Source organism: Protopterus annectens, chromosome 13.part0, assembly GCF_019279795.1.
Source record: "Protopterus annectens isolate FY-2018-M chromosome 13.part0, PAN1.0, whole genome shotgun sequence".
NCBI classification, from domain to species: domain Eukaryota; kingdom Metazoa; phylum Chordata; order Ceratodontiformes; family Protopteridae; genus Protopterus; species Protopterus annectens.
This window is the reverse complement of record NC_056747.1, coordinates 1,295,014,378-1,295,036,492: the sequence shown is the minus strand read 5'-3', so window position 1 is coordinate 1,295,036,492 and position 22,115 is coordinate 1,295,014,378. Positions and strand designations below refer to the sequence as shown.

The following is a 22,115-nucleotide window of genomic DNA, read 5'->3' as shown; positions in this document are numbered from 1 at the left end:
CTACAAAATAATATCATCTGCAAATAGAGCCAGCTTTTCTTGACTACCATACCAATTATATCCTTGAATTTATGAGTCCCTTATTTTCTTTGCCAGCAGTTCTAAATGTAATGCAAATAACAAAGGGGAAAATGACACCCCTGCCTGGTTCCTCTGCACAAGCAGAAATTATTAGAGAGGACTCCTCTCACTTTAATTTTTTCCTCCGGTCCCTCATATATCCTCCTAATCAACCTTGTATTTTTTTCAGGAAATGCAAATGCTTCCATTGCCCTGCTCATAAAGTCCCAGCTTACTCTGTCAAATGCTTTCTCTACATCAAGGCCCACCAACAGTAATGGCATTTTCGTACATTCTGCTTCTCTCTGGATCATCAGTGTTCTGTTAATGTTGACAAATGTTTGCCTCCCCTCCAGAAAACCACATTGATCCATATCTATCAATTTTAGCATTACTTTTGTCATTCTTTTAGCCATTATAGACATGAACACTTTATAATCATGGTTTAGTATTGAAATGGGCCTGTATGTAGCTGGATCTGATGGATCTTTACCCTCGTTAGGTATTACAGCTACCACTGCTTTCTTCCAGGACGGTGGTGCTTCTCTTCCTCTTAAAATAGTGTTGAACAAAACCTTCCAGATCTTTATCAGTCTTTCCCTCCTAGTTTCCAAACTTCCACAAGAATACCATCTATTCTTGAGGACTTTCCTGTAGTTGGTTATACATCACAATTTTTATCTTATATTCTCCTATCCTAACCATTAGTAATTAATCCTCATCTTCCTCTAACCTTGGCATATTTAATTATTCCATAAACATTTCCATTTGTACCTTTTCTTGATTTACATATTTCTCTGCTTTATACAGACTTTCATAGAATTTCCAAAATATTTTTAATACCTCTACAGGATCTGTTTTTACCTTCCATGTTATAGGATCACTAAGCTTGGTGACAGCCCTTTCTACTTTCTGTTGCCTGAGTTTTGCTAAAAGTTTTTGTGCTGTACTGTTATTATCAAAAAAACAGTTGCTTAACAGACTATTATTCTGTTACTGACAAAATTAACTTAAGATGAGCTCATTGAAGTGATATCCAGCACTAATTTCTTCTTTGTGCAGCAGATATAGATTCAGCAATTTCAGTTAACTATTGGTATGCAAAGTTCATGAATACAAGAAATCTTACAGTACATAAACTGAGTCTATAGATTCTGACAACTCTAGTTTATACTCTGCTGTCATTGAGTTCAGAATTTTTAAACAGGTTGATCTATCTGATGATGTTTCCGTGCTGCAAAAATATAAGTTAAAGAAAGTTGTTCCTAGAGGTTTGCATGTTTTCCTTGCCTTACTGGTGTTCATGTGACTTTCCATTGTAAAATGAATGGGAAAACATCTACTGTAGTTGTGCAATGACTTTGATAGATTTACTTGTTTACTCTTATAGTCAGCCAGAGGTTCTCTGGTTCAATCCTCGGCTGGGGTGCCTTCTGTGCAGAGTCTGCATGTCCTTCCTGTGGTCGCGTGGGTTTCCTCCGGGTGCTCCAGTTTCCTCCCACATCCTAAAGACATGCCATAGGTGGATTGGACACTCTAAATTGGCCCTAGGTGTGAGTGTGTGCATGTGTGTGCCTTCTGTGGAAGGTTGGGCACTGGGCTGGCAACTCGACACTGTAAAATTCCACTGCCAATCATGAGCAGACAGGTGATCCGCTGTGACGACCCCTAACCAGGAAAAGCTGAAAGAAGAAGAAGAAGACTCTTACAGTGTTAAATTTGATGACACTAAACAGAAGTCAACAGTTTTAAAGACCCTGGATTTAACTCCACTAAAGCCAAAATTAATGAGCCTTTGAATCTTTAAGGGGTAGAACTAGTAGCACAGAAACAGAAAAACCTTGCTAATGACATAAATTATTCTAAGAAAGGAGATTTGTAAATTTGGAGAGTTGGGTGTTTCCACTCACCAGTCTAAAGGAGCATATCTTTTAATGGCCATTTGCTTGTAGATTTTGATTCCACTTCTCATAATGATGGTTTATGCAGCTTTCTAACTGCATTTTCTGTTCTGAGTAAAAGATTATCAGTTGTACCCACTCAAAAGTTGAAAACATTTGGTGCTTTTGTCAATTGTATCAGTTTTTTTACAAAAACAAATCTGCCTTTATTCCAAATGTTATAACTGCAGTATTGGCTGTACAATAGCTGTCTGGAAGAAATTAATTGATCAAAATGGAAATCAAGGAAAGAAGTTTCCAAATCAAAAACTCATAAGACAGATGTGGCTCTTAGCCCTATATTTGTTTTGATTTATATAAATAAGGTGATAAGCAGAATAATGTCATATAATAAGCATATTCCAAACACAAAAAACTTTACAGTGATTAGATATACAGAGGTATGATAAGTCTGCCTGTAAACTTTCATGTATTAAGATGTCAGTCAATAAACACACAAATATACATTATTGTATGCATTAAACATAAGTATTTAAATATAAATATAATCCCATTGTTACAAAGCATGAGGAAACTTCAGATCAGTATCTCTACCAAACAGCAATCACCAAATCCTGTAACCACTTTGATGAATCTCGTTATAGTGTCCATGTATCTAAATACTGAAATTCTATCCTTTCCAAGCTCAGAACAGAATCCAACACTAATGTATTCAGCAAAACTCGAAATATCTTCTAACCACAAAAGTGAACTTCAAATGAGGTCCCTTGATCAAAATATCTTCTCAATAGTGACCCAATTTTTTCTACTGCTTTTATCACCCCACACTTTTCTACTGTTTTTATCACCCCACACTTTTACTATGTACCACCCTCCATACCCCATATCACAAGTTATTTCTCTCATAGGTTCATAGGTTTCATAGGTAAGTACTAAGCTAGCTTTCCTTGCAGGCCATTTTAAGCCTAGACAGTTACCCTTTTTTGTGCTTGAAATAACCTATCCCGTTTGGTTATAGATTGGCCTCTCCACCCCATGGTTAATAATTAACCCTAATGAGAATAACTGGGATCATGCCACAGATAATTTGAGGGAACCCATGCATGTGATAAAGCATTTAGGAGCTGCAGCTGTCTATAAGTTTTACAGGTGAGAGTCCTGGGGTAAAATTTCTGTTTCCCATTCATAGATCTAATTTGCACGTAAAATGTTTTATGTGTATGGGGAGTCTGTTCCATAGCAGTGGCATCCTGTACAAAATATACATTTCCCTCCAAACTGTGCTATTGATGTTGAAGAAGAGGTTTAGATCCGTAGACTGAGTACTTCTGATGCCATTCGATATGATGATGTGCAGTGAATCCATCAGTAATGGAACGGAGGCTGTCTTCTATACCAGAGAGAGCTCATGTCTTAGTAGTCTGTTGGATAAAAAGTATAGTTACAGGGCTTTGACTCAGTCCATATAAGTCATGTTGTTCAGGTCTTGCATCCTTTTAGTAAGATATCTGTGTGAGCATTCCAGTTGCTGTTTGTGTCTGGACAGATACATGCCTGAGAGGGCATTATAGTCAATGATTATATTCTACCCATCTTAGTTTTCTGCATAACCTTATGCTGCCATATCCACCTGCAACACTGTCCTATCAGTCTTCACACTCTCATGTAAAAATGTTGTGCCTTAGCTATCTATGTTGTCATATTTACCCCCTTTACTGTCTCAGACAATGACGTTTGCTTTCTTACAGACACATCTACCTATCTTTTTTTCTTTTCATTCCCATTTGACTTTCTATTCTTTCCTCGTATAACCTAAATCTCCAAACTATATAATTTTTTTATATTAACTTGATTATTACACTATCCCTCTTTAAATGTTTTTATTTGTCGTGTTGCTATGCCTAGGACTCCTATATTTTTTTGAATATGCACAACTATGTCATGTGCTCTTATTTTGTTATATTGTACAAATGGCACTGCTCTTATTTTATTACATTGTACAAATGGCACTGCTCTTATTTTGTTATATTGTACAAATGGCACTGCTCTTATTTTATTATATTGTACAAATGGCACTGCTCTTATTTTATTACATTGTACAAATGGCACTGCTCTTATTTTATTACATTGTACAAATGGCACTGCTCTTATGTTATTATAGTGTACAAATGGCACTGCTCTTATTTTATTACATTGTAGAAATGGCACTGCTCTTATTTTATTACATTGTACAAATGGCACTGCTCTTATTTTGTTATATTGTACAAATGGCACTGCTCTTATTTTATTATATTGTACAAATGGCACTGCTCTTATTTTATTACATTGTACAAATGGCACTGCTCTTATTTTGTTACATTGTACAAATGGCACTGTTTTTATTTTATTATATTGTACAAATGGCACTGCTTTTATTTTATTATATTATACAAATGGCACTGCTTTTATTTTATTATATTGTACAAATGGCACTTCTCTTATTTTATTACATTGTACAAATGGCACTGCTCTTATTTTATTACATTGTACAAATGGCACTGCTCTTATGTTATTATAGTGTACAAATGGCACTGCTCTTATTTTATTACATTGTACAAATGGCATTATTAGATTGTACAAATGGCACTGCTCTTATTTTGTTATATTGTACAAATGGCACTGCTCTTATTTTGTTACAATGTACAAATGGCACTGCTCTTATTTTGTTATATTGTACAAATGGCTCTGCTCTGATTTTATTATATTGTACAAATGGCACTGCTCTTATTTTATTACATTGTACAAATGGCACTGCTCTTATTTTACTATATTGTACAAATGGCACTGCTCTTATTTTATTACATTGTACAAATGGCACTGCTTTTATTTTATTATATTGTACAAATGGCACTGCTTTTATTTTATTATGTTATATAAATGGCACTGTTTTTATTTTATTATATTGTACAAATGGCACTGCTCTTATTTTATTACATTGTACAAATGGCACTGCTCTTATTTTATTACATTGTACAAATGGCACTGCTTTTATTTTATTATATTGTACAAATGGCACTGCTCTTATGGTATTATATTGTACAAATGGCACTGCTCTTATTTTATTATATTGTACAAATGGCACTGCTCTTATTTTATTACATTGTACAAATGGCACTGCTCTTATTTTATTACATTGTACAAGTGGCACTGCTCTTATTTTATTATATTGTACAAATAGCACTGATCTTATTTTATTATATTGTCCAAATGGCACTCCTCTTATATTATTAAATTGTACAAATGGCACTGCTCTTATGTTATTACTTTGTACAAATGGCACTGCCTTTATTTTATTATATTGTACAAATGGCACTACTCTTATTTTATTATATTGTACAAATGGCACTGCTCTTATTTTATTATATTGTACAAATGGCACTGCTCTTATTTTATTACATTGTACAAATGACACTGCTCTTATTTCATTACATTGTACAAATGGCACTGATCTTATTTTACTATATTGTACAAATGGCACTGCTCTTATTTTATTACATTGCACAAATGGAACTGCTTTTATTTTATTATATTGTGCAAATGGCACTGCTTTTATTTTTTTATATTGTACAAATGGCACTGCTCTTATTTTATTACATTGTACAAATGGCACTGCTCTTATTTTATTACATTGTACAAATGGCACTGCTCTTATTTTATTATATTGTACAAATGGCACTGCTTTTATTTTATTACATTGTACAAATGGCACTGCTCTTATTTTATTACATTGTACAGATGGCACTGCTCTTATGTTATTACATTGTACAAATGGCACTGCTCTTATTTTATTATATTGTACAAATGGCACTGCTCCTATGTTATTATATTGTACAAATGGCACTGCTCCTATGTTATTATATTGTACAAATGACACTGCTCTTATTTTATTACACTGTACAAATGGCACTGCTCTTATTTTATTGCATTGCACAAATGGCACTGCTCTTATTTTATTATATTGTACAAATGGCACTGCTCTTATTTTATTATATTGCACAAATGGCACTGCTCTTATTTTATTACATTGCACAAATGGCACTGCTTTTATTTTATTACATTGTACAAATGGCACTGCTCTTATTTTATTACATTGTACAAATGGCACTGCTCTTATTTTATTACATTGTACAAATGGCACTGCTCTTATTTTATTACATTGCACAAATGGCACTGCTCTTATTTTATTACATTGTACAAATGGCACTGCTCTTATTTTATTACATTGTACAAATGGCACTGCTCTTATGTTATTATAGTGTACAAATGGCACTGCTCTTATTTTATTACATTGTACAAATGGCACTGCTCTTATTTTATTACATTTTACAAATGGCACTGCTCTTATTTTGTTATATTGTACAAATGGCACTGCTCTTATTTTATTATATTGTACAAATGGCACTGCTCTTATTTTATTACATTGTACAAATGGCACTGCTCTTATTTTATTACATTGTACAAATGGCACTGCTCTTATGTTATTATAGTGTACAAATGGCACTGCTCTTATTTTATTACATTGTACAAATGGCACTGCTTTTATTTTATTACATTGTACAAATGGCACTGCTCTTATTTTATTACATTGTACAAGTGGCACTGCTCTTATTTTATTATATTGTACAAATAGCACTGATCTTATTTTATTATATTGTCCAAATGGCACTCCTCTTATATTATTAAATTGTACAAATGGCACTGCTCTTATGTTATTACATTGTACAAATGGCACTGCCTTTATTTTATTATATTGTACAAATGGCACTACTCTTATTTTATTATATTGTACAAATGGCACTGCTCTTATTTTATTATATTGTACAAATGGCACTGCTCTTATTTTATTACATTGTACAAATGGCACTGCTCTTATTTCATTACATTGTACAAATGGCACTGCTCTTATTTTACTATATTGTACAAATGGCACTGCTCTTATTTTATTACATTGCACAAATGGCACTGCTTTTATTTTATTATATTGTACAAATGGCACTGCTTTTATTTTATTATATTGTACAAATGGCACTGCTCTTATTTTATTACATTGTACAAATGGCACTGCTCTTATTTTATTACATTGTACAAATGGCACTGCTCTTATTTTATTATATTGTACAAATGGCACTGCTTTTATTTTATTACATTGTACAAATGGCACTGCTCTTATTTTATTACATTGTACAGATGGCACTGCTCTTATGTTATTACATTGTACAAATGGCACTGCTCTTATTTTATTATATTGTACAAATGGCACTGCTCCTATGTTATTATATTGTACAAATGGCACTGCTCCTATGTTATTATATTGTACAAATGGCACTGCTCTTATTTTATTACATTGTACAAATGGCACTGCTCTTATTTTATTACATTGCACAAATGGCACTGCTCTTATTTTATTACATTGTACAAATGGCACTGCTCTTATTTTATTATATTGCACAAATGGCACTGCTCTTATTTTATTACATTGCACAAATGGCACTGCTTTTATTTTATTACATTGTACAAATGGCACTGCTCTTATTTTATTACATTGTACAAATGGCACTGCTCTTATTTTATTACATTGCACAAATGGCACTGCTCTTATTTTATTACATTGTACAAATGGCACTGCTCTTATTTTATTACATTGTACAAATGGCACTGCTCTTATTTTGTTATATTGTACAAATGGACTGCTTTTATTACTTATCTCCTTTATTATCTATGCATTTGCGAGGGTTTGCGCTCACTTACAGGAGATGCTCAACATTTGTCAACTCTAGCCAGAGGTCTGATGTGTATCTACATTGAAACCCAACTCATCCACTGAAAAAATAGAAAATAAGTATATTTAAAGCCACTATGTTAACTGTATTTGATTGAACTGCTGCTTCTTTTTTGCTGTTTGCGACTGCATCCAGCTAGCCTACTTCCTTCCCAAATACCACATTCAGAAAAATCCTGCCACAATGGATGGGCAGTTTCCCATCATTTCTCCTGCTAGCTTGATTGATATGGGCATCATGAGGCAATGTAGCAATTGCTTCATGTATACTGACAACCATTTATTCCTAAACAAACACCCTATTTGTGAGATTCAAATACACTGTGGAACTGGAGTCGATTCTCTCACAAAAACAAACTAGACATCAAACAGGTTGTCAGCACATATGCTTCCCCTCTCACACAACCCTCACCTTTCAAACAAAATAAGGTCATGACACATAAACCCACATACGTGGAGGTAGTCACTAAGAGCCTACCAAAAGAACAGAGACCTCCCAAATGCACACGACCCACACTTACTACTAAGCATAAAGAAACCACTACACATATCAATGCACATATCTGTGCCCCCCAGGCTTTTGGATACTGGCAAAGGCCCTTGCTTCTACCATAGTGTATTTTTTTAGACAATGTCAAAACAACAAATTTTCCAATGTAAAAATAATCTAATCGAGACAAACTCAGGGTCTTGCTGCTTAATGCTAGGAGTTTAAACACAAAACTCTACTGCCTGGAAGCACTACTCATCCTGGAGGATGCTGACGTCTGTGCAGTTACTGAGACATGGTTCAGGGCCACTGAGAGTACCCTGATCATTCAAGGCTACAGTGCTTTCCACACATTCAGATGTCAAAATGAGCGTAAATGAACCAAAGGTGGCAGTGTATCCATCTTCATTAAAACCAAATATACTTTAAGAATGGTCAAACAGCATGACTCTCCCAAACTACTCCATGTCCAATTAACCATTAAGAAAGCACCATACCACATCATTGCTAGCTATAGATCCCCACCATGAACCAGGATAAGCACACCACGTACCTCGATTTACTGGAATCCCACGTCATACAGTCCAACACCTTAGTCATGGTTGATTTCAACTATCCTTCCATAAACTGGGGGACATATATAAGGAAAAACACACTTGCCCAGAGGTTCCTGGACTTTGTTAACACAAGTGCTCTGGAACAGATAGTCTGCACCCCCACTAGGGGCTGTAATGTTGTGGACATAGTACTCAACAACTTGTGGGGGGGGTCACTGTACTTCCCCATAAGTGATGCCCTCCCTGGTTAGGTCAGATCACAAATCAGTCTTGTTTGAAGTAGCTGCTAGAACTGACACCCTCGCAGGAACAAACATTTTTAAAAAACTTCACCGAAGCTAACTACAGTGTACTAAGCATGGTATAAAAAGCTTTATACCACCCACAATCACAGACACCAGTGATCACTAAGCAGAAGTGTACGCAAATGCCCTGTACAAACACTTAAGTGACTGCATAAACTCTGCTGTACCTGACTGGATCAAAACCAGGTCTTCTCATAAAAACAAGCCACAGTGGTCGACTTTAGGTATAAACAGACTATATAACAAGAGGAGGAAACTGTTATCCTAAAGCAGGAGGGATATGATTCTGCAGAGGAAGAGTTCCCTTCTAAGCCTAAAAAAGAAAATCAAAAATCTTGTAAAGTCTTCTGAAGCAAATTATGAAACTAAAATTGCATCCCTAGCCAGGGATAATAATTAATAAGGCATTCTTATACTACATCTGGTCTAAAAGGGAATGCCTAGCTATACTACACTGGAAGATACTACCAACCTGCTACCTGACAGATTCAGTGCAACCTTCACCCTCCTATCCCCATCTACCATATCCTAAAGCATACCCGAAACCAGCCCTCTACTTAATATCACTAGAGAACAGGTCATCTCTGCGCTTACCTAGGCCAAAAACATGGTCTCTGTGGGACTAGATAATATCCCAGGTTGTCTACTAAGCAATCTAAAACAAGGCCTAGTGGATCCACTCGGCATTCTCTTTAATCATAGCTTGAGAACTGGCTGTGTTCCTGCAGAATGGAAAACAGCAACAGTAATCCTCCTGCATAAAGGGGAGCCATCAACTGACCATGGGAACTATAGATGCATAAGCCTAACCAGCATCATCTGCAAGGCCATAGAAAGAATTATCATGGACCTTATCAACAAAGACATTTGCTACCCTCCCAGGTGGGCTTTGTTAAGGGTAGATCATGCTTATTAAACCTAGTAGACTTCTTTGAGAGTGTCACCAAAGCCATGGACAAAGGTAAGACAGTGCAGACAGCCTATCTCAACCTTGCCAAGGCTTTTGACATAATTCCCAAGTGGGAATCATTGAGTCAGTCTCCCAGATTTGATTAACCCTTATGTTAATAGATGGGTAGCCAGCTGGCTTACCGACAGAACACACTGTGTCAAAATTGATGAATCCACCTCCAACATAGACCAGTCATCAGTGGAGTACCACAGGGGTCTGCCTTCTATGTAGTGTACCTCATAAGCAAGGGCATAGCATCCAGGTCAAGGGATGTTATAACTCCACTGTACTTGACCCTCATCAGAGCTCTAATAGAGTATAATGCACCCTTCTGCATGTACCTCACCAGACACTTGCAGCAGCTGATTAGACCTCAGAGACTTCTCACTAAGAAACTATAGGCACTCTAAACCATGACCTAAGTGGACAGGTGGAAAGCCCTGTCACTTTACTCTGTATCTTATAGGCAGCTGTGAGGTGACTTTTGCCTGGCCTATAGGACAATCTCCAACCCTGCCCTAATGGAAATTCTCATCCACAAGTCAAATGGTTCTCTCTAGGGAACTCATCCTAGCTTGTGACCTACATCTCCCAGAGACTGACGCTTCTCTGGAGTAGATTCCCTATTCTTGTAAAACATAGCTCTTCAATGACTCTATTCAAATGCAACCTAGATAATTGGATGTGAGACCGTAAATTCGCCCCTGGGGTGGCACCCATGTCTCTCATGGACAATGCTCGCCGGTGTTGATCTTAGACCCACTCTGTTCATAAATTCATTCTGAGAACTACCCAAAAAAGAACAAATGGGGATACTTGGGATTAACATGGCTATGCTTATAAAGGCTCTAGGGACGCTAGTCTGGTAACCTTCTATGAATCTATAAACCCATGCAAAGCTTTTCTTCTGTTATTTAATGTCTCTGTCAAGCTTTCCTCCCCAGGAATCAGCTGTAAAGGGAACAGCTTCCCCTGTCAGACTATCTCAGTAACCACAAGTAAATAAATAAATAAATAATGGATTAGCTAGCTAGACAGATAGAGAGATAAATAGGAAGATAGCAAAAAGTACACTGATTGTTTATAACACAAAGAGATCTGATTATCAAGATTTCATGAAGGGGAAAGCAACAGAATAAAATAACTCATGGGAATTCATATCTGAGCCAAGACTTTCAAATAGGAAAATAATAAAACATGGAAAGAACACTGTCAGTATCTCAAAATGCAGGTAGAAAAATTGTTTATGCATTTCATTGTTTTGGTCAAATATATGGTTACTTGTCAAATAAGGTCATCATCAGTGGACACAAGATAATAATAAATAGTCTCCTTGTTGATACTTCTCACATATGAGGAGTTAGTAGTCAAAAATAATCCCTGATTGGTGTTTACACATTGTTAGCAACACCAGAGTACACACAATTAAATTGAGAAAATATGGAAGAATTGTATGAATTAATATTTGCTAGAAATGACCATTTTGCAATAAAGGAATTTATAATGTTGATTATAATAGCAAGATGGTTGAAACAGTAAAGGTTTGAACTGACAGTAGGTATTACAGTTAGTAGCTCTTTCCTTGTATTTAGTATGATGCTATATAATATGAAGTGAAAACAATCATGCATGTAGCATGTCTTGTAGACACATGGGCATAGAGGAATTGTATCAGTAGAGACCATAACTCTCAATGTTCAGGATTTTGCCGGATGCCCAGATCTGTCCTCATATATTTGTATTCCTCAAAATGTTTGGTTTTCTGTTAAAACTTAGGTGATATTTGACTTTTCAGACTTCATATCCTTGTAACATAACATCTAGGTTTATGAGAGCAATATTTAAAACCTGTGTCTAATTTGGGCCTGTAGTCCTTCCCCACCCATTATTTTTGGCTTTGTGCAGACGTTTTATGATAAGACCCTGAGAAGTATGGTAAGAACAACTCTAGGTGGAAAAGTGCTGAAAAATGTGCAGACGTTTAACATTTTTTGTGATATTTATGTATGATTATGATTTTGATTACTTATCAGAAGGACCTTGAAAGTGTCAATATTACAGTGAGAACACCCTGTAACTTTTTTTTCATAGTTGGATTCACAAATGCATGAAATCATGTGATGTTTGTTGAAAGCTAAAAAGAATGTGCCCAGCAATATCGGTAATAGCATTTATTGTGTTTGGCTTTGGAGCTTTTCAAATCTGTTTGCTTCTCTAGATTGAAAGTGGTTAATACATCTTCATTTTAGTTTACAGCAGCCAATCAAAAAGAGGCAAGTGACTGGGTCGATCAGCTGACATTTCTTCTGAAAGGTGAGCCCCAAATGAAAGAACAAAATTTTACATCAAACTTGTTACTTATATGTAATGTGCATATGCAGGAGGGAACACATTTTGACTTTCTGAAGCAATATTACTTATTTATTTATATATTTTATTTATTTTATTTTACATTTGTTGACCGGGCTAGTCTAACTGGATACATGTCCATTTTCAGTAGAGGCCCGGGGAGATAAGCTCCAAGATAGAACAATGAAATTAACAAGATAACAAATAAGGAAACATTAAACAAAAAAAATCATATTTACAATGCATATTACAGGTTATCACAGTAAATTCAGCAGTGCAGAATACAGGCATAACATAGCATGCTAGTACAATCAAGATGTTCTAGAGGGAGATAGTATTATGGTTAATAAGGAAGGAATTACAGTTAATGAGTAGAAGGGGTAGGAAGAGCAAAGTATTAAGAGATACATGACTATTTGTGTACTACTCTCTGAAAGGAACAGTGGTTGATTACAACAGAACAATGAAACCATGGCATAACTTCATGAATAACTCTGCTACTGTATATAGTTCATATAAATGTGTGCTGCTCAACTGTATATAATGTATATAGGTCTGCTTTTCTGTCCTCCGTTATTGTGTTAATTATTACATCTCTACATACTAAAGGTGATGTATCACCTTCATTTTATTGTGTTTACTTTGTGATTGCAGCATTGTATTTCATTCTGTCTTGCCTTGTATACTGCTCTCTGTGCCTGATTATGGCTGAAAAAGGTCAATGGACCAGTCATCTTAAAATAAATAAATAAAATACATAAATATAGGAGGATGGTAAATGAAGAAGCCTGTTAGCTTATGCACTTTTATTCATTTGTTTATCATTTGGTAACCTACTAGGCATAGAGGATGAATTTGCTTGTTTTGTAGTGTTACACCAGCAAGAATTCACCACATGGAATAATATGACAGGCAGCATTTCTGCTAATGTAATGAAGCATATTTTTAAAGGGCAAAGGTAAGTGACAGAACAAGGCTGCCGTGCATCCCTACAAGGTACTTCAGTGTTTATCTTGAATCTGGCACCAAAACACATTATGTGCTGGTTGTGTACAGACCAACTGAATAGAAACATATTCCATTACACCAAATACAAACCCTGACCTCTTGCACAATCTAAAAATCTTGAGCACAGTCTGAAACCTAGCCACCACAGTTGCTTAAAAGATTGCAAATTTTCTCTTGGGATATGTAGAGGAAGTCTGCTTAATGAGGGACATGTTTAGTCTCCCACCATTATTGGGCAGTGCATCTGAACTTTCCACTTTAACCCCTCCTGTAAGTAGCCTATGATGAAGTGGGTCTCTATTATTTTAGCGAACGCTGTTTAGTTGAACGTCATTAAGCGAAATGGCAAAATACCGAAAGCACGGAACAGTGATTTTTTTACCTAGGGAAAAAAATCATTGGGCCGTTTTCAGGACTTTGCCATTTCCTCCACTGTGATGTGATCTCGGAGTTGGCATATTTAAATTGGGGGGGTGTGGTGGGGCAAAGACCCCCACTTTATTTTGTGTTTTGATTTTTTTTTTTTTTTTTAACAGATCAGTGATTTTTTTCCCTAGGAAAAAAATCGCTGATCCGTGTGTTCAACATTTTGGGTTTTCGGGGATTATGGGTCAATTATATTGCATTTGCAATTCAGTGTGTTCGCTTATATAATATAGACCTGATGAAGTCACATACCTACCAGAAGTGGAGTACTCTCCATCACCATCAATGAGTCCGGCAGAGTACAGCACTGAATTTTGCCCCAGCACTCCTCTGTACCCCTCTCAGTACAGATTAGCTGTAAGGATATCATCAAATCAAAGTAAACTTTTTTGTCATTCAGACTTCACACAGCAGAGCAAACTGAGCTAAATTTTATTTCTCCGGACTCATTGTGCCAAAGCATTACGACAGACATTAGTACATCACTGCAAACCATTACAGGCATAACACCCACAAAATTTTACATATCTAAAACAGTACATTATTGCACAGAATTCCAACAGTTATCAGAATTGCACAAGAAGGCTAGTTTTGCATCGGTTGGTTTATTGCACCAAAATATGAGTTGAGACTAATATTTGAGTCATTGCACAAAAATATGAGTTCTCATCAACATAGATATTTTCTACACCTGATGGCCATCATCATGCTTGTTATTAGTAGAACTGAGTAGTCTGATGGCCTGTGGAAAGAAGCTCTTACTGAATCTGGCAGTTATGCACTGCATACTGCGATAATGCTTGCCAGATGATAGGAAGGAAAATATTCCATAGGCTGGGTAAGTGAAGTCCCTGACTATTTTAGTGTCTTTGCTGAGACATCGAGACATGTATAGTTCCTGAATAGATGAAAGAGTGGTCCTAATAATTTTCTCAGCCACTTTCACCACCCTTTGGAGAAGCAGAGCAGTTTCTATACCATACCGAAAGACTGTTTGACAAGATCCTTTCTATAGTTCCCCTGTAGAAGGTTGTAAAATCAGGAAGTGGAAGGTTGGCTCTTCTCATTCTTCACAGAAAATGGAGATAGTGGTGTGCCTGCTTGTCAATAGAATTTGTGTTTATGGACCATGACAAGTCCTCTGCAATATGTATCCCTAAGAACTTGGTGCTTTTTACCCTCTCCGCCATTTCTCTGTGTAATGTGAGTGGAGGGTGCACTCCATCAGCACTTATCTCCTTGGTCTTGTTCACGTTCAATGCCAGGTTGTTGTTATTGCACCACAGAATCAGTTGGTTAACGTCCTCTCGGTAGGCTGTTTCATCATCATTGCTGATGAGACCCACAACTGTTGTGCCATCTGCAAACTTAATGTTATTTGAACTGTACCTGGCAATGCAGTCATAGGTCAGCAAAGTTAAGAGCAAAGGGCTCAAGACACAACCCTTTGGTACCTAATATTCATAATGATGCTCTCTGAGGTGTTCTTACCAACACATACTGTCTGGAGACTATCTATGAGGAAGTCTATGTGTATTTTACAGAGACCATCCAGAATAAGAGACAGTCAAGAGCACTGCCCTCTGTGTTAATGGGCTCCTTCCATGTAACAGTATACATGTGGTGTTAGTACACTTTCTTGCTACTGTATGTATGTTGTTTGCATAGTATGATGTCATATAATCCACATTTTAAATTATTTATGTTTTGCAAAAACGTGCACTACAGGTGAAAGAGTAGGGGAAAATAGTTATGATCTTTTGATGAGTTGAAAATAAAGCAATGGAAGAGATTTAGTGAAGAGTTAAAAGATTTAAGACATTCACAGGTAAATAAATGTGAAGTTATAGATTTGCAAAAGACATTGAAAGAATTTACAGCTGATAGGAAGGAGATTCACCTGGTAAGGAGCAGAGACAGAGACATGTTTTGGTTAAATAATCTTTTAGAACAACTTTGAAAGGCATAAATTGATAAATTTGCCAGATGAATGAAGGTAAGGAGTTCCATGATTTGGCAGCATGATATGAGTATAGACTTTATACAGCAGTATCTGATGTCATTTTCATTCATTCCTCAACTGTTGAGTTTAGATCTGACCCTTAGATACAATTCAACTGCTTTTTCCAGCTAGTGGAACACTGAAACTCTTGAGCTCCTCCCTTACCCGTAATGGTCTAGTAATGTAACATAACCCAGATCTCGTTTGCTGCCTTAGCATACAGACATGGTCGCTGTATACTCTCAAGTATAGCAACTCTTCTTGTGACTGAGCATCTTTATTATAACTATCTTTTATTTTATTTTTATTATTTATTTACATTTGTTGACAGGGAGAGTCCGACTGGACACAGATCCATTTTCAGCGGAGGCCCGGGGAGAAAAGCTCCACATTAAGTATTACTTACACTATACAGTTAAAAACATAGCATTTAAAATACAGACATTAGTCCATCTGAAAACGTAAGACAAGAATAAAACATAGATGTAAAACAACTGTAGAACATAGTACAATTTTAAAATATGGTGACATATACTAAACATGGTTACAAATGTAGTTGAGATTCATCAGTGAACAATTGATACAATCTGTTTTTGTGGTACATAACAGCCATTAGCAGTTGTTGCTACAAGAAGTTAGCACTATGTGGTAGGTAGCTGGGAACATGAGTAGCCAATCTTGCTAAGAGTAGGTTGTTAATAGGGGGCCGAGAGAGGTAGTAGGTGGGTGGAGTGGATGGTATTAGAGGGGGGTTGCAAGGGCATATCTGGCAAGTTTTTAAGTGTGATTTTAGTAAGGATTTGAAGTGGGTGCAATAATTTACAGAGGTAATTGAGGATGGGTGGGAGTTCCAGAGTTTGGCTATAGTGCAGGAGAATAATGCTTCTCCAGCAAAGTTATTGGCTTTTGTGACCTGTAGGAGGTTTTTGTGGCTGGATCTTAGTGGTCTCGTGGTTATGTAGGGTTGGAGTAGATTCTGGGGAGATGGGACTTTTAGTGGTTGGTACCATTGAAGGAGGTGGGGGAGCTCTAGCCAGTCCAGTTCTGCTAATGCGAGACAGTGGTGAGTACAGTAGGAAGCACCTCTGGCGAATTTGGTGATTTTGTTGTACCAGGTTTCGAGCATATTTAGGTCGCATTGTCTAAGGTTAGTAAATATTGGACAGGCGTAGAGTAGGGTGGAGATAAGATGAGAATTTGCTACTGAAATTTTAGCCGCCTTGGTAAGTAGTTGTTGATTTCTATATAATGGTCCTAGTTTTTTGTGCACTTTTTTAATGGTCATGGAAATGTGAATGTCAAAGTTCAGTTTATTGTCTATTTCTATCTTGATATCTTTAAAAACTTTTTTCTCTATAAAACTTATACTTTACTATCGTTGGTATCCCATGTTCTTTGTACTTTTTAGTACTTCTTTAGTCACCATTGTTGGTCATTTTTCCCCTTTCTCCTTTCTATTTATTTAAAAAATAAACTTTGCTTAATGTCTATCCTTCTTTCCCTCTTTTAGAATAGTGTGCAAAGAATGTCTGAGACGCCTTCGGGTTTTCAAAAATGTATGGCCTGTGGCCATAAAATACCATTCTCAGATATGTATTGTTTAGGCCCAGTGCATCTAAACTCAAACTGTGATATTTGTAAAGCCTTTAACCCTAGAGTTTTGATCAACAGGAAAAATAAATCAACAATAAGAGGTTTGCTCCCTTCCAAGTCTTCATCAGCATTATCTGGGTCTCAAACCCCCCAAGAAATCAGATAAAAATGATGCAAGAAAGCATTCCTCAGATCCAACCTCATCTTTGACTGTCAATTCCAAACCTCCTTGCAAAATTTCTAAACCTTTGGATCCAGCCCCTTTGGATCCAAACAAAAAAACAACCAATCAGCAGTCCCAGAAAAACTTTTATTTCTCTAACATCTCGCCCAACAGAGCCGTCAAGGAGTAAAGTACTAAAAAAGTCACCTGCTTTCTATACCCCTACTAATAACAATTAAAACTCTTAATTACATAATTAGATAAGAAACCTCCAATTACATTCTAAATCTAACCCATTAGGAACCAAAGTATTGAACTTCAGTATATAGAAAGATTCTTTATACAACAATCTATTTTTTTATATGGACACCACCATATTGTTAATCATTTATTTTTTCCAAAATTGTTCCCTGTAAACCTTCAACCTCACTTTTATGAAATCTTTTAAAATGTTCAGCTATAGAGCTTTCTTGCTTAACATTAATTATATCTCTTATATGCTCCAAAATCCTAATTTTAAAAAGTCTCTTATTTTCCCCTATATACAGTTTACAACAGGGACATTTTAGGGCATAAACTTTAGATCCAAAGTGTAGGTCTGAAAAATCTCCTAGGATCCGATCACCATAGCTGGTCCTGGATCTGGACTCCTCTTATCTGCCTTCCCCCTTCTTGGAGCAGTCTCCTAAGCATCACCATTCCAGACCATCATCGACAGCATCTTCTACACATTCTTCCAGAAGTCTGACCAAAGCCAATATGGTCAGGATGATGAGGAAGTTTCTCTCGATGAATATTCAAATGGAGATTCTTTCAGCTCTGACGCCATTCGGTCTAGAAACCATTATTAGTACTTCCACATCATTGTTGGCTCCTTCTCCAATTTGACCATTGATTTCGGAGCTGTGTTTTCCAAAAATTCTGGGGTCATCAGCATTGGATCTGAAGATTATGGTATCTTCAACTCTGGTGGTGTCTCTGAGTGGACCAGCACCAAGCACCTCGGAGCTGCAGAGTTAGCAGCAGATCTGGGGTGTCAGAGCCATCTCTGCCCATCAGAGCTTCTGCATTAGCTCTGCTCCAACTCCCTTTGGCAGAGGGAGTCTATGGTCTGTAAGCATGTCTTTTTGGAGCCATCAGCTTCCCTCTCTCTGAGGCTTTCTGTTTTTGAGGTAGTGGTTCTGTTCCCAGAGTTTGTACTTCTCTACCTTCTTCGGCTCCGACTACCCAACCCCAATTCATCTGTGTATCTAGAGCCTCAAGCAATTGTTCCACTGGGACAGCCAGCCTAAGTCAGTCACCAGTATACCAAACAGGGTATATTAATTTCTTCTGATACTTCTCTGTAACATCCCACCGAAAAAGTTCCCAGGAAGAAAAAGTGCAAAAGGAGGCACTTAGCCTCTTGACAAGAATCTGTCACAGAAGATACCAATTTTGATAAGGGGGGAAGGGTCCCCAAGATCACCACCCAATGACATCTCATTTGGAGATATCCTAGAACTCCTAAATCAGAGGGGTGGTTGGTCTCCCAACAACCCTTCCCAAGAGGAGTTGATATTCCTGCAGGCTTTTGGAGCTGGATCATCTACTTCCTGGGTGACTCCACCCACCGATGAGTTCATTGACTTGGTTTCTCAATGGGTATTCGAGGAACCTGGCACCACTGAGCCGATCCCCAGACTGGCACCACCAAAGGACAGAGAGTATTGGAACAAGGGAGTACCAGTTGATGCCATGGTTGTGGCAGTAGCAACAAAGAAGGAACTAGCAGAACAATGCTCCTCTGTTCACCCATCTAACAGGAAGTCTAAGGTGCAGGACAGGTTTGGGAAGTGTGTCTATGCTTCACCGACCTTTGCCCTTCTGTTACTGAATTATTTGGCACACCTCACAAGACTTCAGAGGGAGTTGATTAAAGAGCTTACCAAATCCCTTACTGGAACCATATCTTCTGAGGCTGAGAGCTCTGTTGTCTCACATTTGGCTACCCTTCAATCCATTTCTAACTTGTCCATGAGGCTTATATCTCATGCAGCTGAAGGTACCTCATGGGTGGGGGTTCAGGCATTTCTGTCAGGTGGCATGTCTGGACGAACTTGTGTGACTTTGTGGAACCCTTCAAAGCTTCCTTCTTCAGTGTTCCCTTTGGTGGAAGTTCCTTATTTGGCCCCAAAGTTAAAGACACACTCTCTAGGTGTGAGCAGGAACTGAAAACTCTGTCTGTTTTGGGCATGTGTTTTTTACCCAACCTTTTCTAGGAATCAACAAGTTGGATGAAAAATGTGGTTCAGAAAATCCCAGCATCCCTTTAAGATACAAATGCAGACAGTTCTGCCAGGAGCAGGGGTGAACTCTAATGAAAGATACCACCCCTACAGCAGAGGTGGTTCACATAACCAGGCATCTAGAGATACTTTTTCTGACAGATCCTACCCTCACTTCTGAAAGGAGGCCAGACTGTCCATCTCTGGAGGCAGTCAGGGGTTGTCTATCCCTGCAGCAGACAGCCTGGCTAGAAATTACCAAAGATTCATTTTAGTGGCAAAGAAAACAGGGGACTTGATACCAGTTTTGGATCTCAGCTGTCTAAATCAGTCAGTTCAATACACAAAGTTCCGGATAGTCACGGTTCAGTCCATTCTGCCTTTTCTGCTCAAGGATAGCTGGATGTGCTCGATAGATCTTTAGGATGCATACTATCATATTGAAATGAACAGACAAGCTAGGAGATATCTATGCTTCTAAATGGGAGCCAGTCATTACCATTTCAGAGCTCTGCACTCCAACAGCTCCCAGGGTCTTTACCAAGTGTATGGCAGTAGTGGCAGCTCACTTGAGACTGCAGGGATTCCAGGTGTTTTCATATCTAGATGTTTGGCTCATAACTGCATCGACCAGGCATCAGTTGATTCTAGCTTGAGATTACATACTCCAGTTATACTCCCTGTGACATCCCTCCTTTGAGAAAGTAATCAAGGAGATTCAATTCTCACCACTGACACCAGTGGGGAACATTCATTTCAAACAAAATGGATACACACAGTATTTTCAGCTGCAGCTCTCTTTACCAAGCACAATTTCCCTCAAGAGCATGCAGGGAGCATACTCCAGTCCTGGGGCTGGGTTTCCTCTCCAGGCCCCAAATAAGACTCCACCATTCTCGCTGTAGAAATCAGATTTAATTTTCACAGACACGCACACACACACACACACACACACACACACACACACACACACACACACGCACGCACGCACACACACACACACACACACACATACACGCACACACACACACACACACACACACACAAAAAGCTGGCACAGATTTACCCGCATAACACCTCCACCCAAACTATAAGGTAGATTCATTGCCACCAGCCAGCTACTTTAAGGCTCTTACCAGGGTATTCGAAAGACATGCATAAATGGGCGTGCCTTCATTGAAGGTTGAACATCAAGCTAGCACCTCGGCATTCGTGAAAATCTACTGCCAATCATTAACAGACCGGAGTTCCGCTGTGCCAACCCCTAACTGGGAAAAGCTGTAAGACAACACACACAGACACCAGGGTATCCAAGTACTCTTAGTAAAATTAATACTTATAGAAATGGTAGAACGAACCAAGCAGCAAGACTTTCAGGAGCACGAAGCCACAGTGCCACCAAGTTAATGCAATTACTCTTAAAGGTTAAAGTATTTTCTAAAAGACCAACCATAATGAAAGGTTTAGATATATTTATGTTGTTGTTGTTGTTGTTTGTCTTTCGGCTTTTCCCGGTTAGGGGTCGCCACAGCAGAACTCCGGTCCGCTAATGATTGGCAGTAGGTTTTTATGGTGCTGAGTTGCCAGCTTGATGCACAACTTTCAACGAAGGCACACCCATTCATGCATGTCTTTTGGAACGCCACTCGACCTTGGGGAGGACATGCAGACTCCACACAGAAGGCACTCCCTGCACCCCAGCCGAGAATCAAATGGGAGAACAATGCAACCACTGCACCACCGCGCCATATATTTAATAATAAACAATAAAATAGAAAACATAAAAATACTGAATATCTATTTACAATAAACAACAGCATTTCAATTCACAGTAAATATAAAAACAACACAGATGTAAAGATTCAGATAGATACAGAAAAACAATATTTAACTAGTCTCACTATATTTTCCTAACTGACTGAAGAGTTACTATTCCCTGGTTACTTACAAAAGCAAGGCAACATGAAGTGGATGAGTGGTCTTGTCAGTTCCAAAACAGAGTGCTGAGTGAGTACCATCTCTCACTAGCATCTAAATACAATTTCAGTGCTGGCTGCAAATTGACATCACATCTAATCACATGACTCTGTGGTTCCACACTACCCCCTCACAAGAAACTTGAGCAAAGATCTGGCACAGATGTGTCACAATACATCCCCAGAACTCTACTAAGACTTATTCAAGCATCTGGAGACTGTAAAACAATTCCAACCCTTTCATCCTT

The 22,115-nt window shown here is 37.7% G+C and overlaps 1 protein-coding gene across 1 annotated transcript in view; it reads left to right on the top strand.

The window, feature by feature from the left end:
• SKAP1 (src kinase associated phosphoprotein 1) overlaps positions 1–22,115 on the top strand; it is a 2,077,187-nt gene that overhangs the window by 226,402 nt on the left and 1,828,670 nt on the right. The window contains exon 4 of the mRNA XM_044055319.1: positions 12,333–12,396. Coding sequence (XP_043911254.1) covers positions 12,333–12,396 — 64 coding nt within the window. The remainder of the gene's footprint in view (positions 1–12,332; positions 12,397–22,115) is intronic.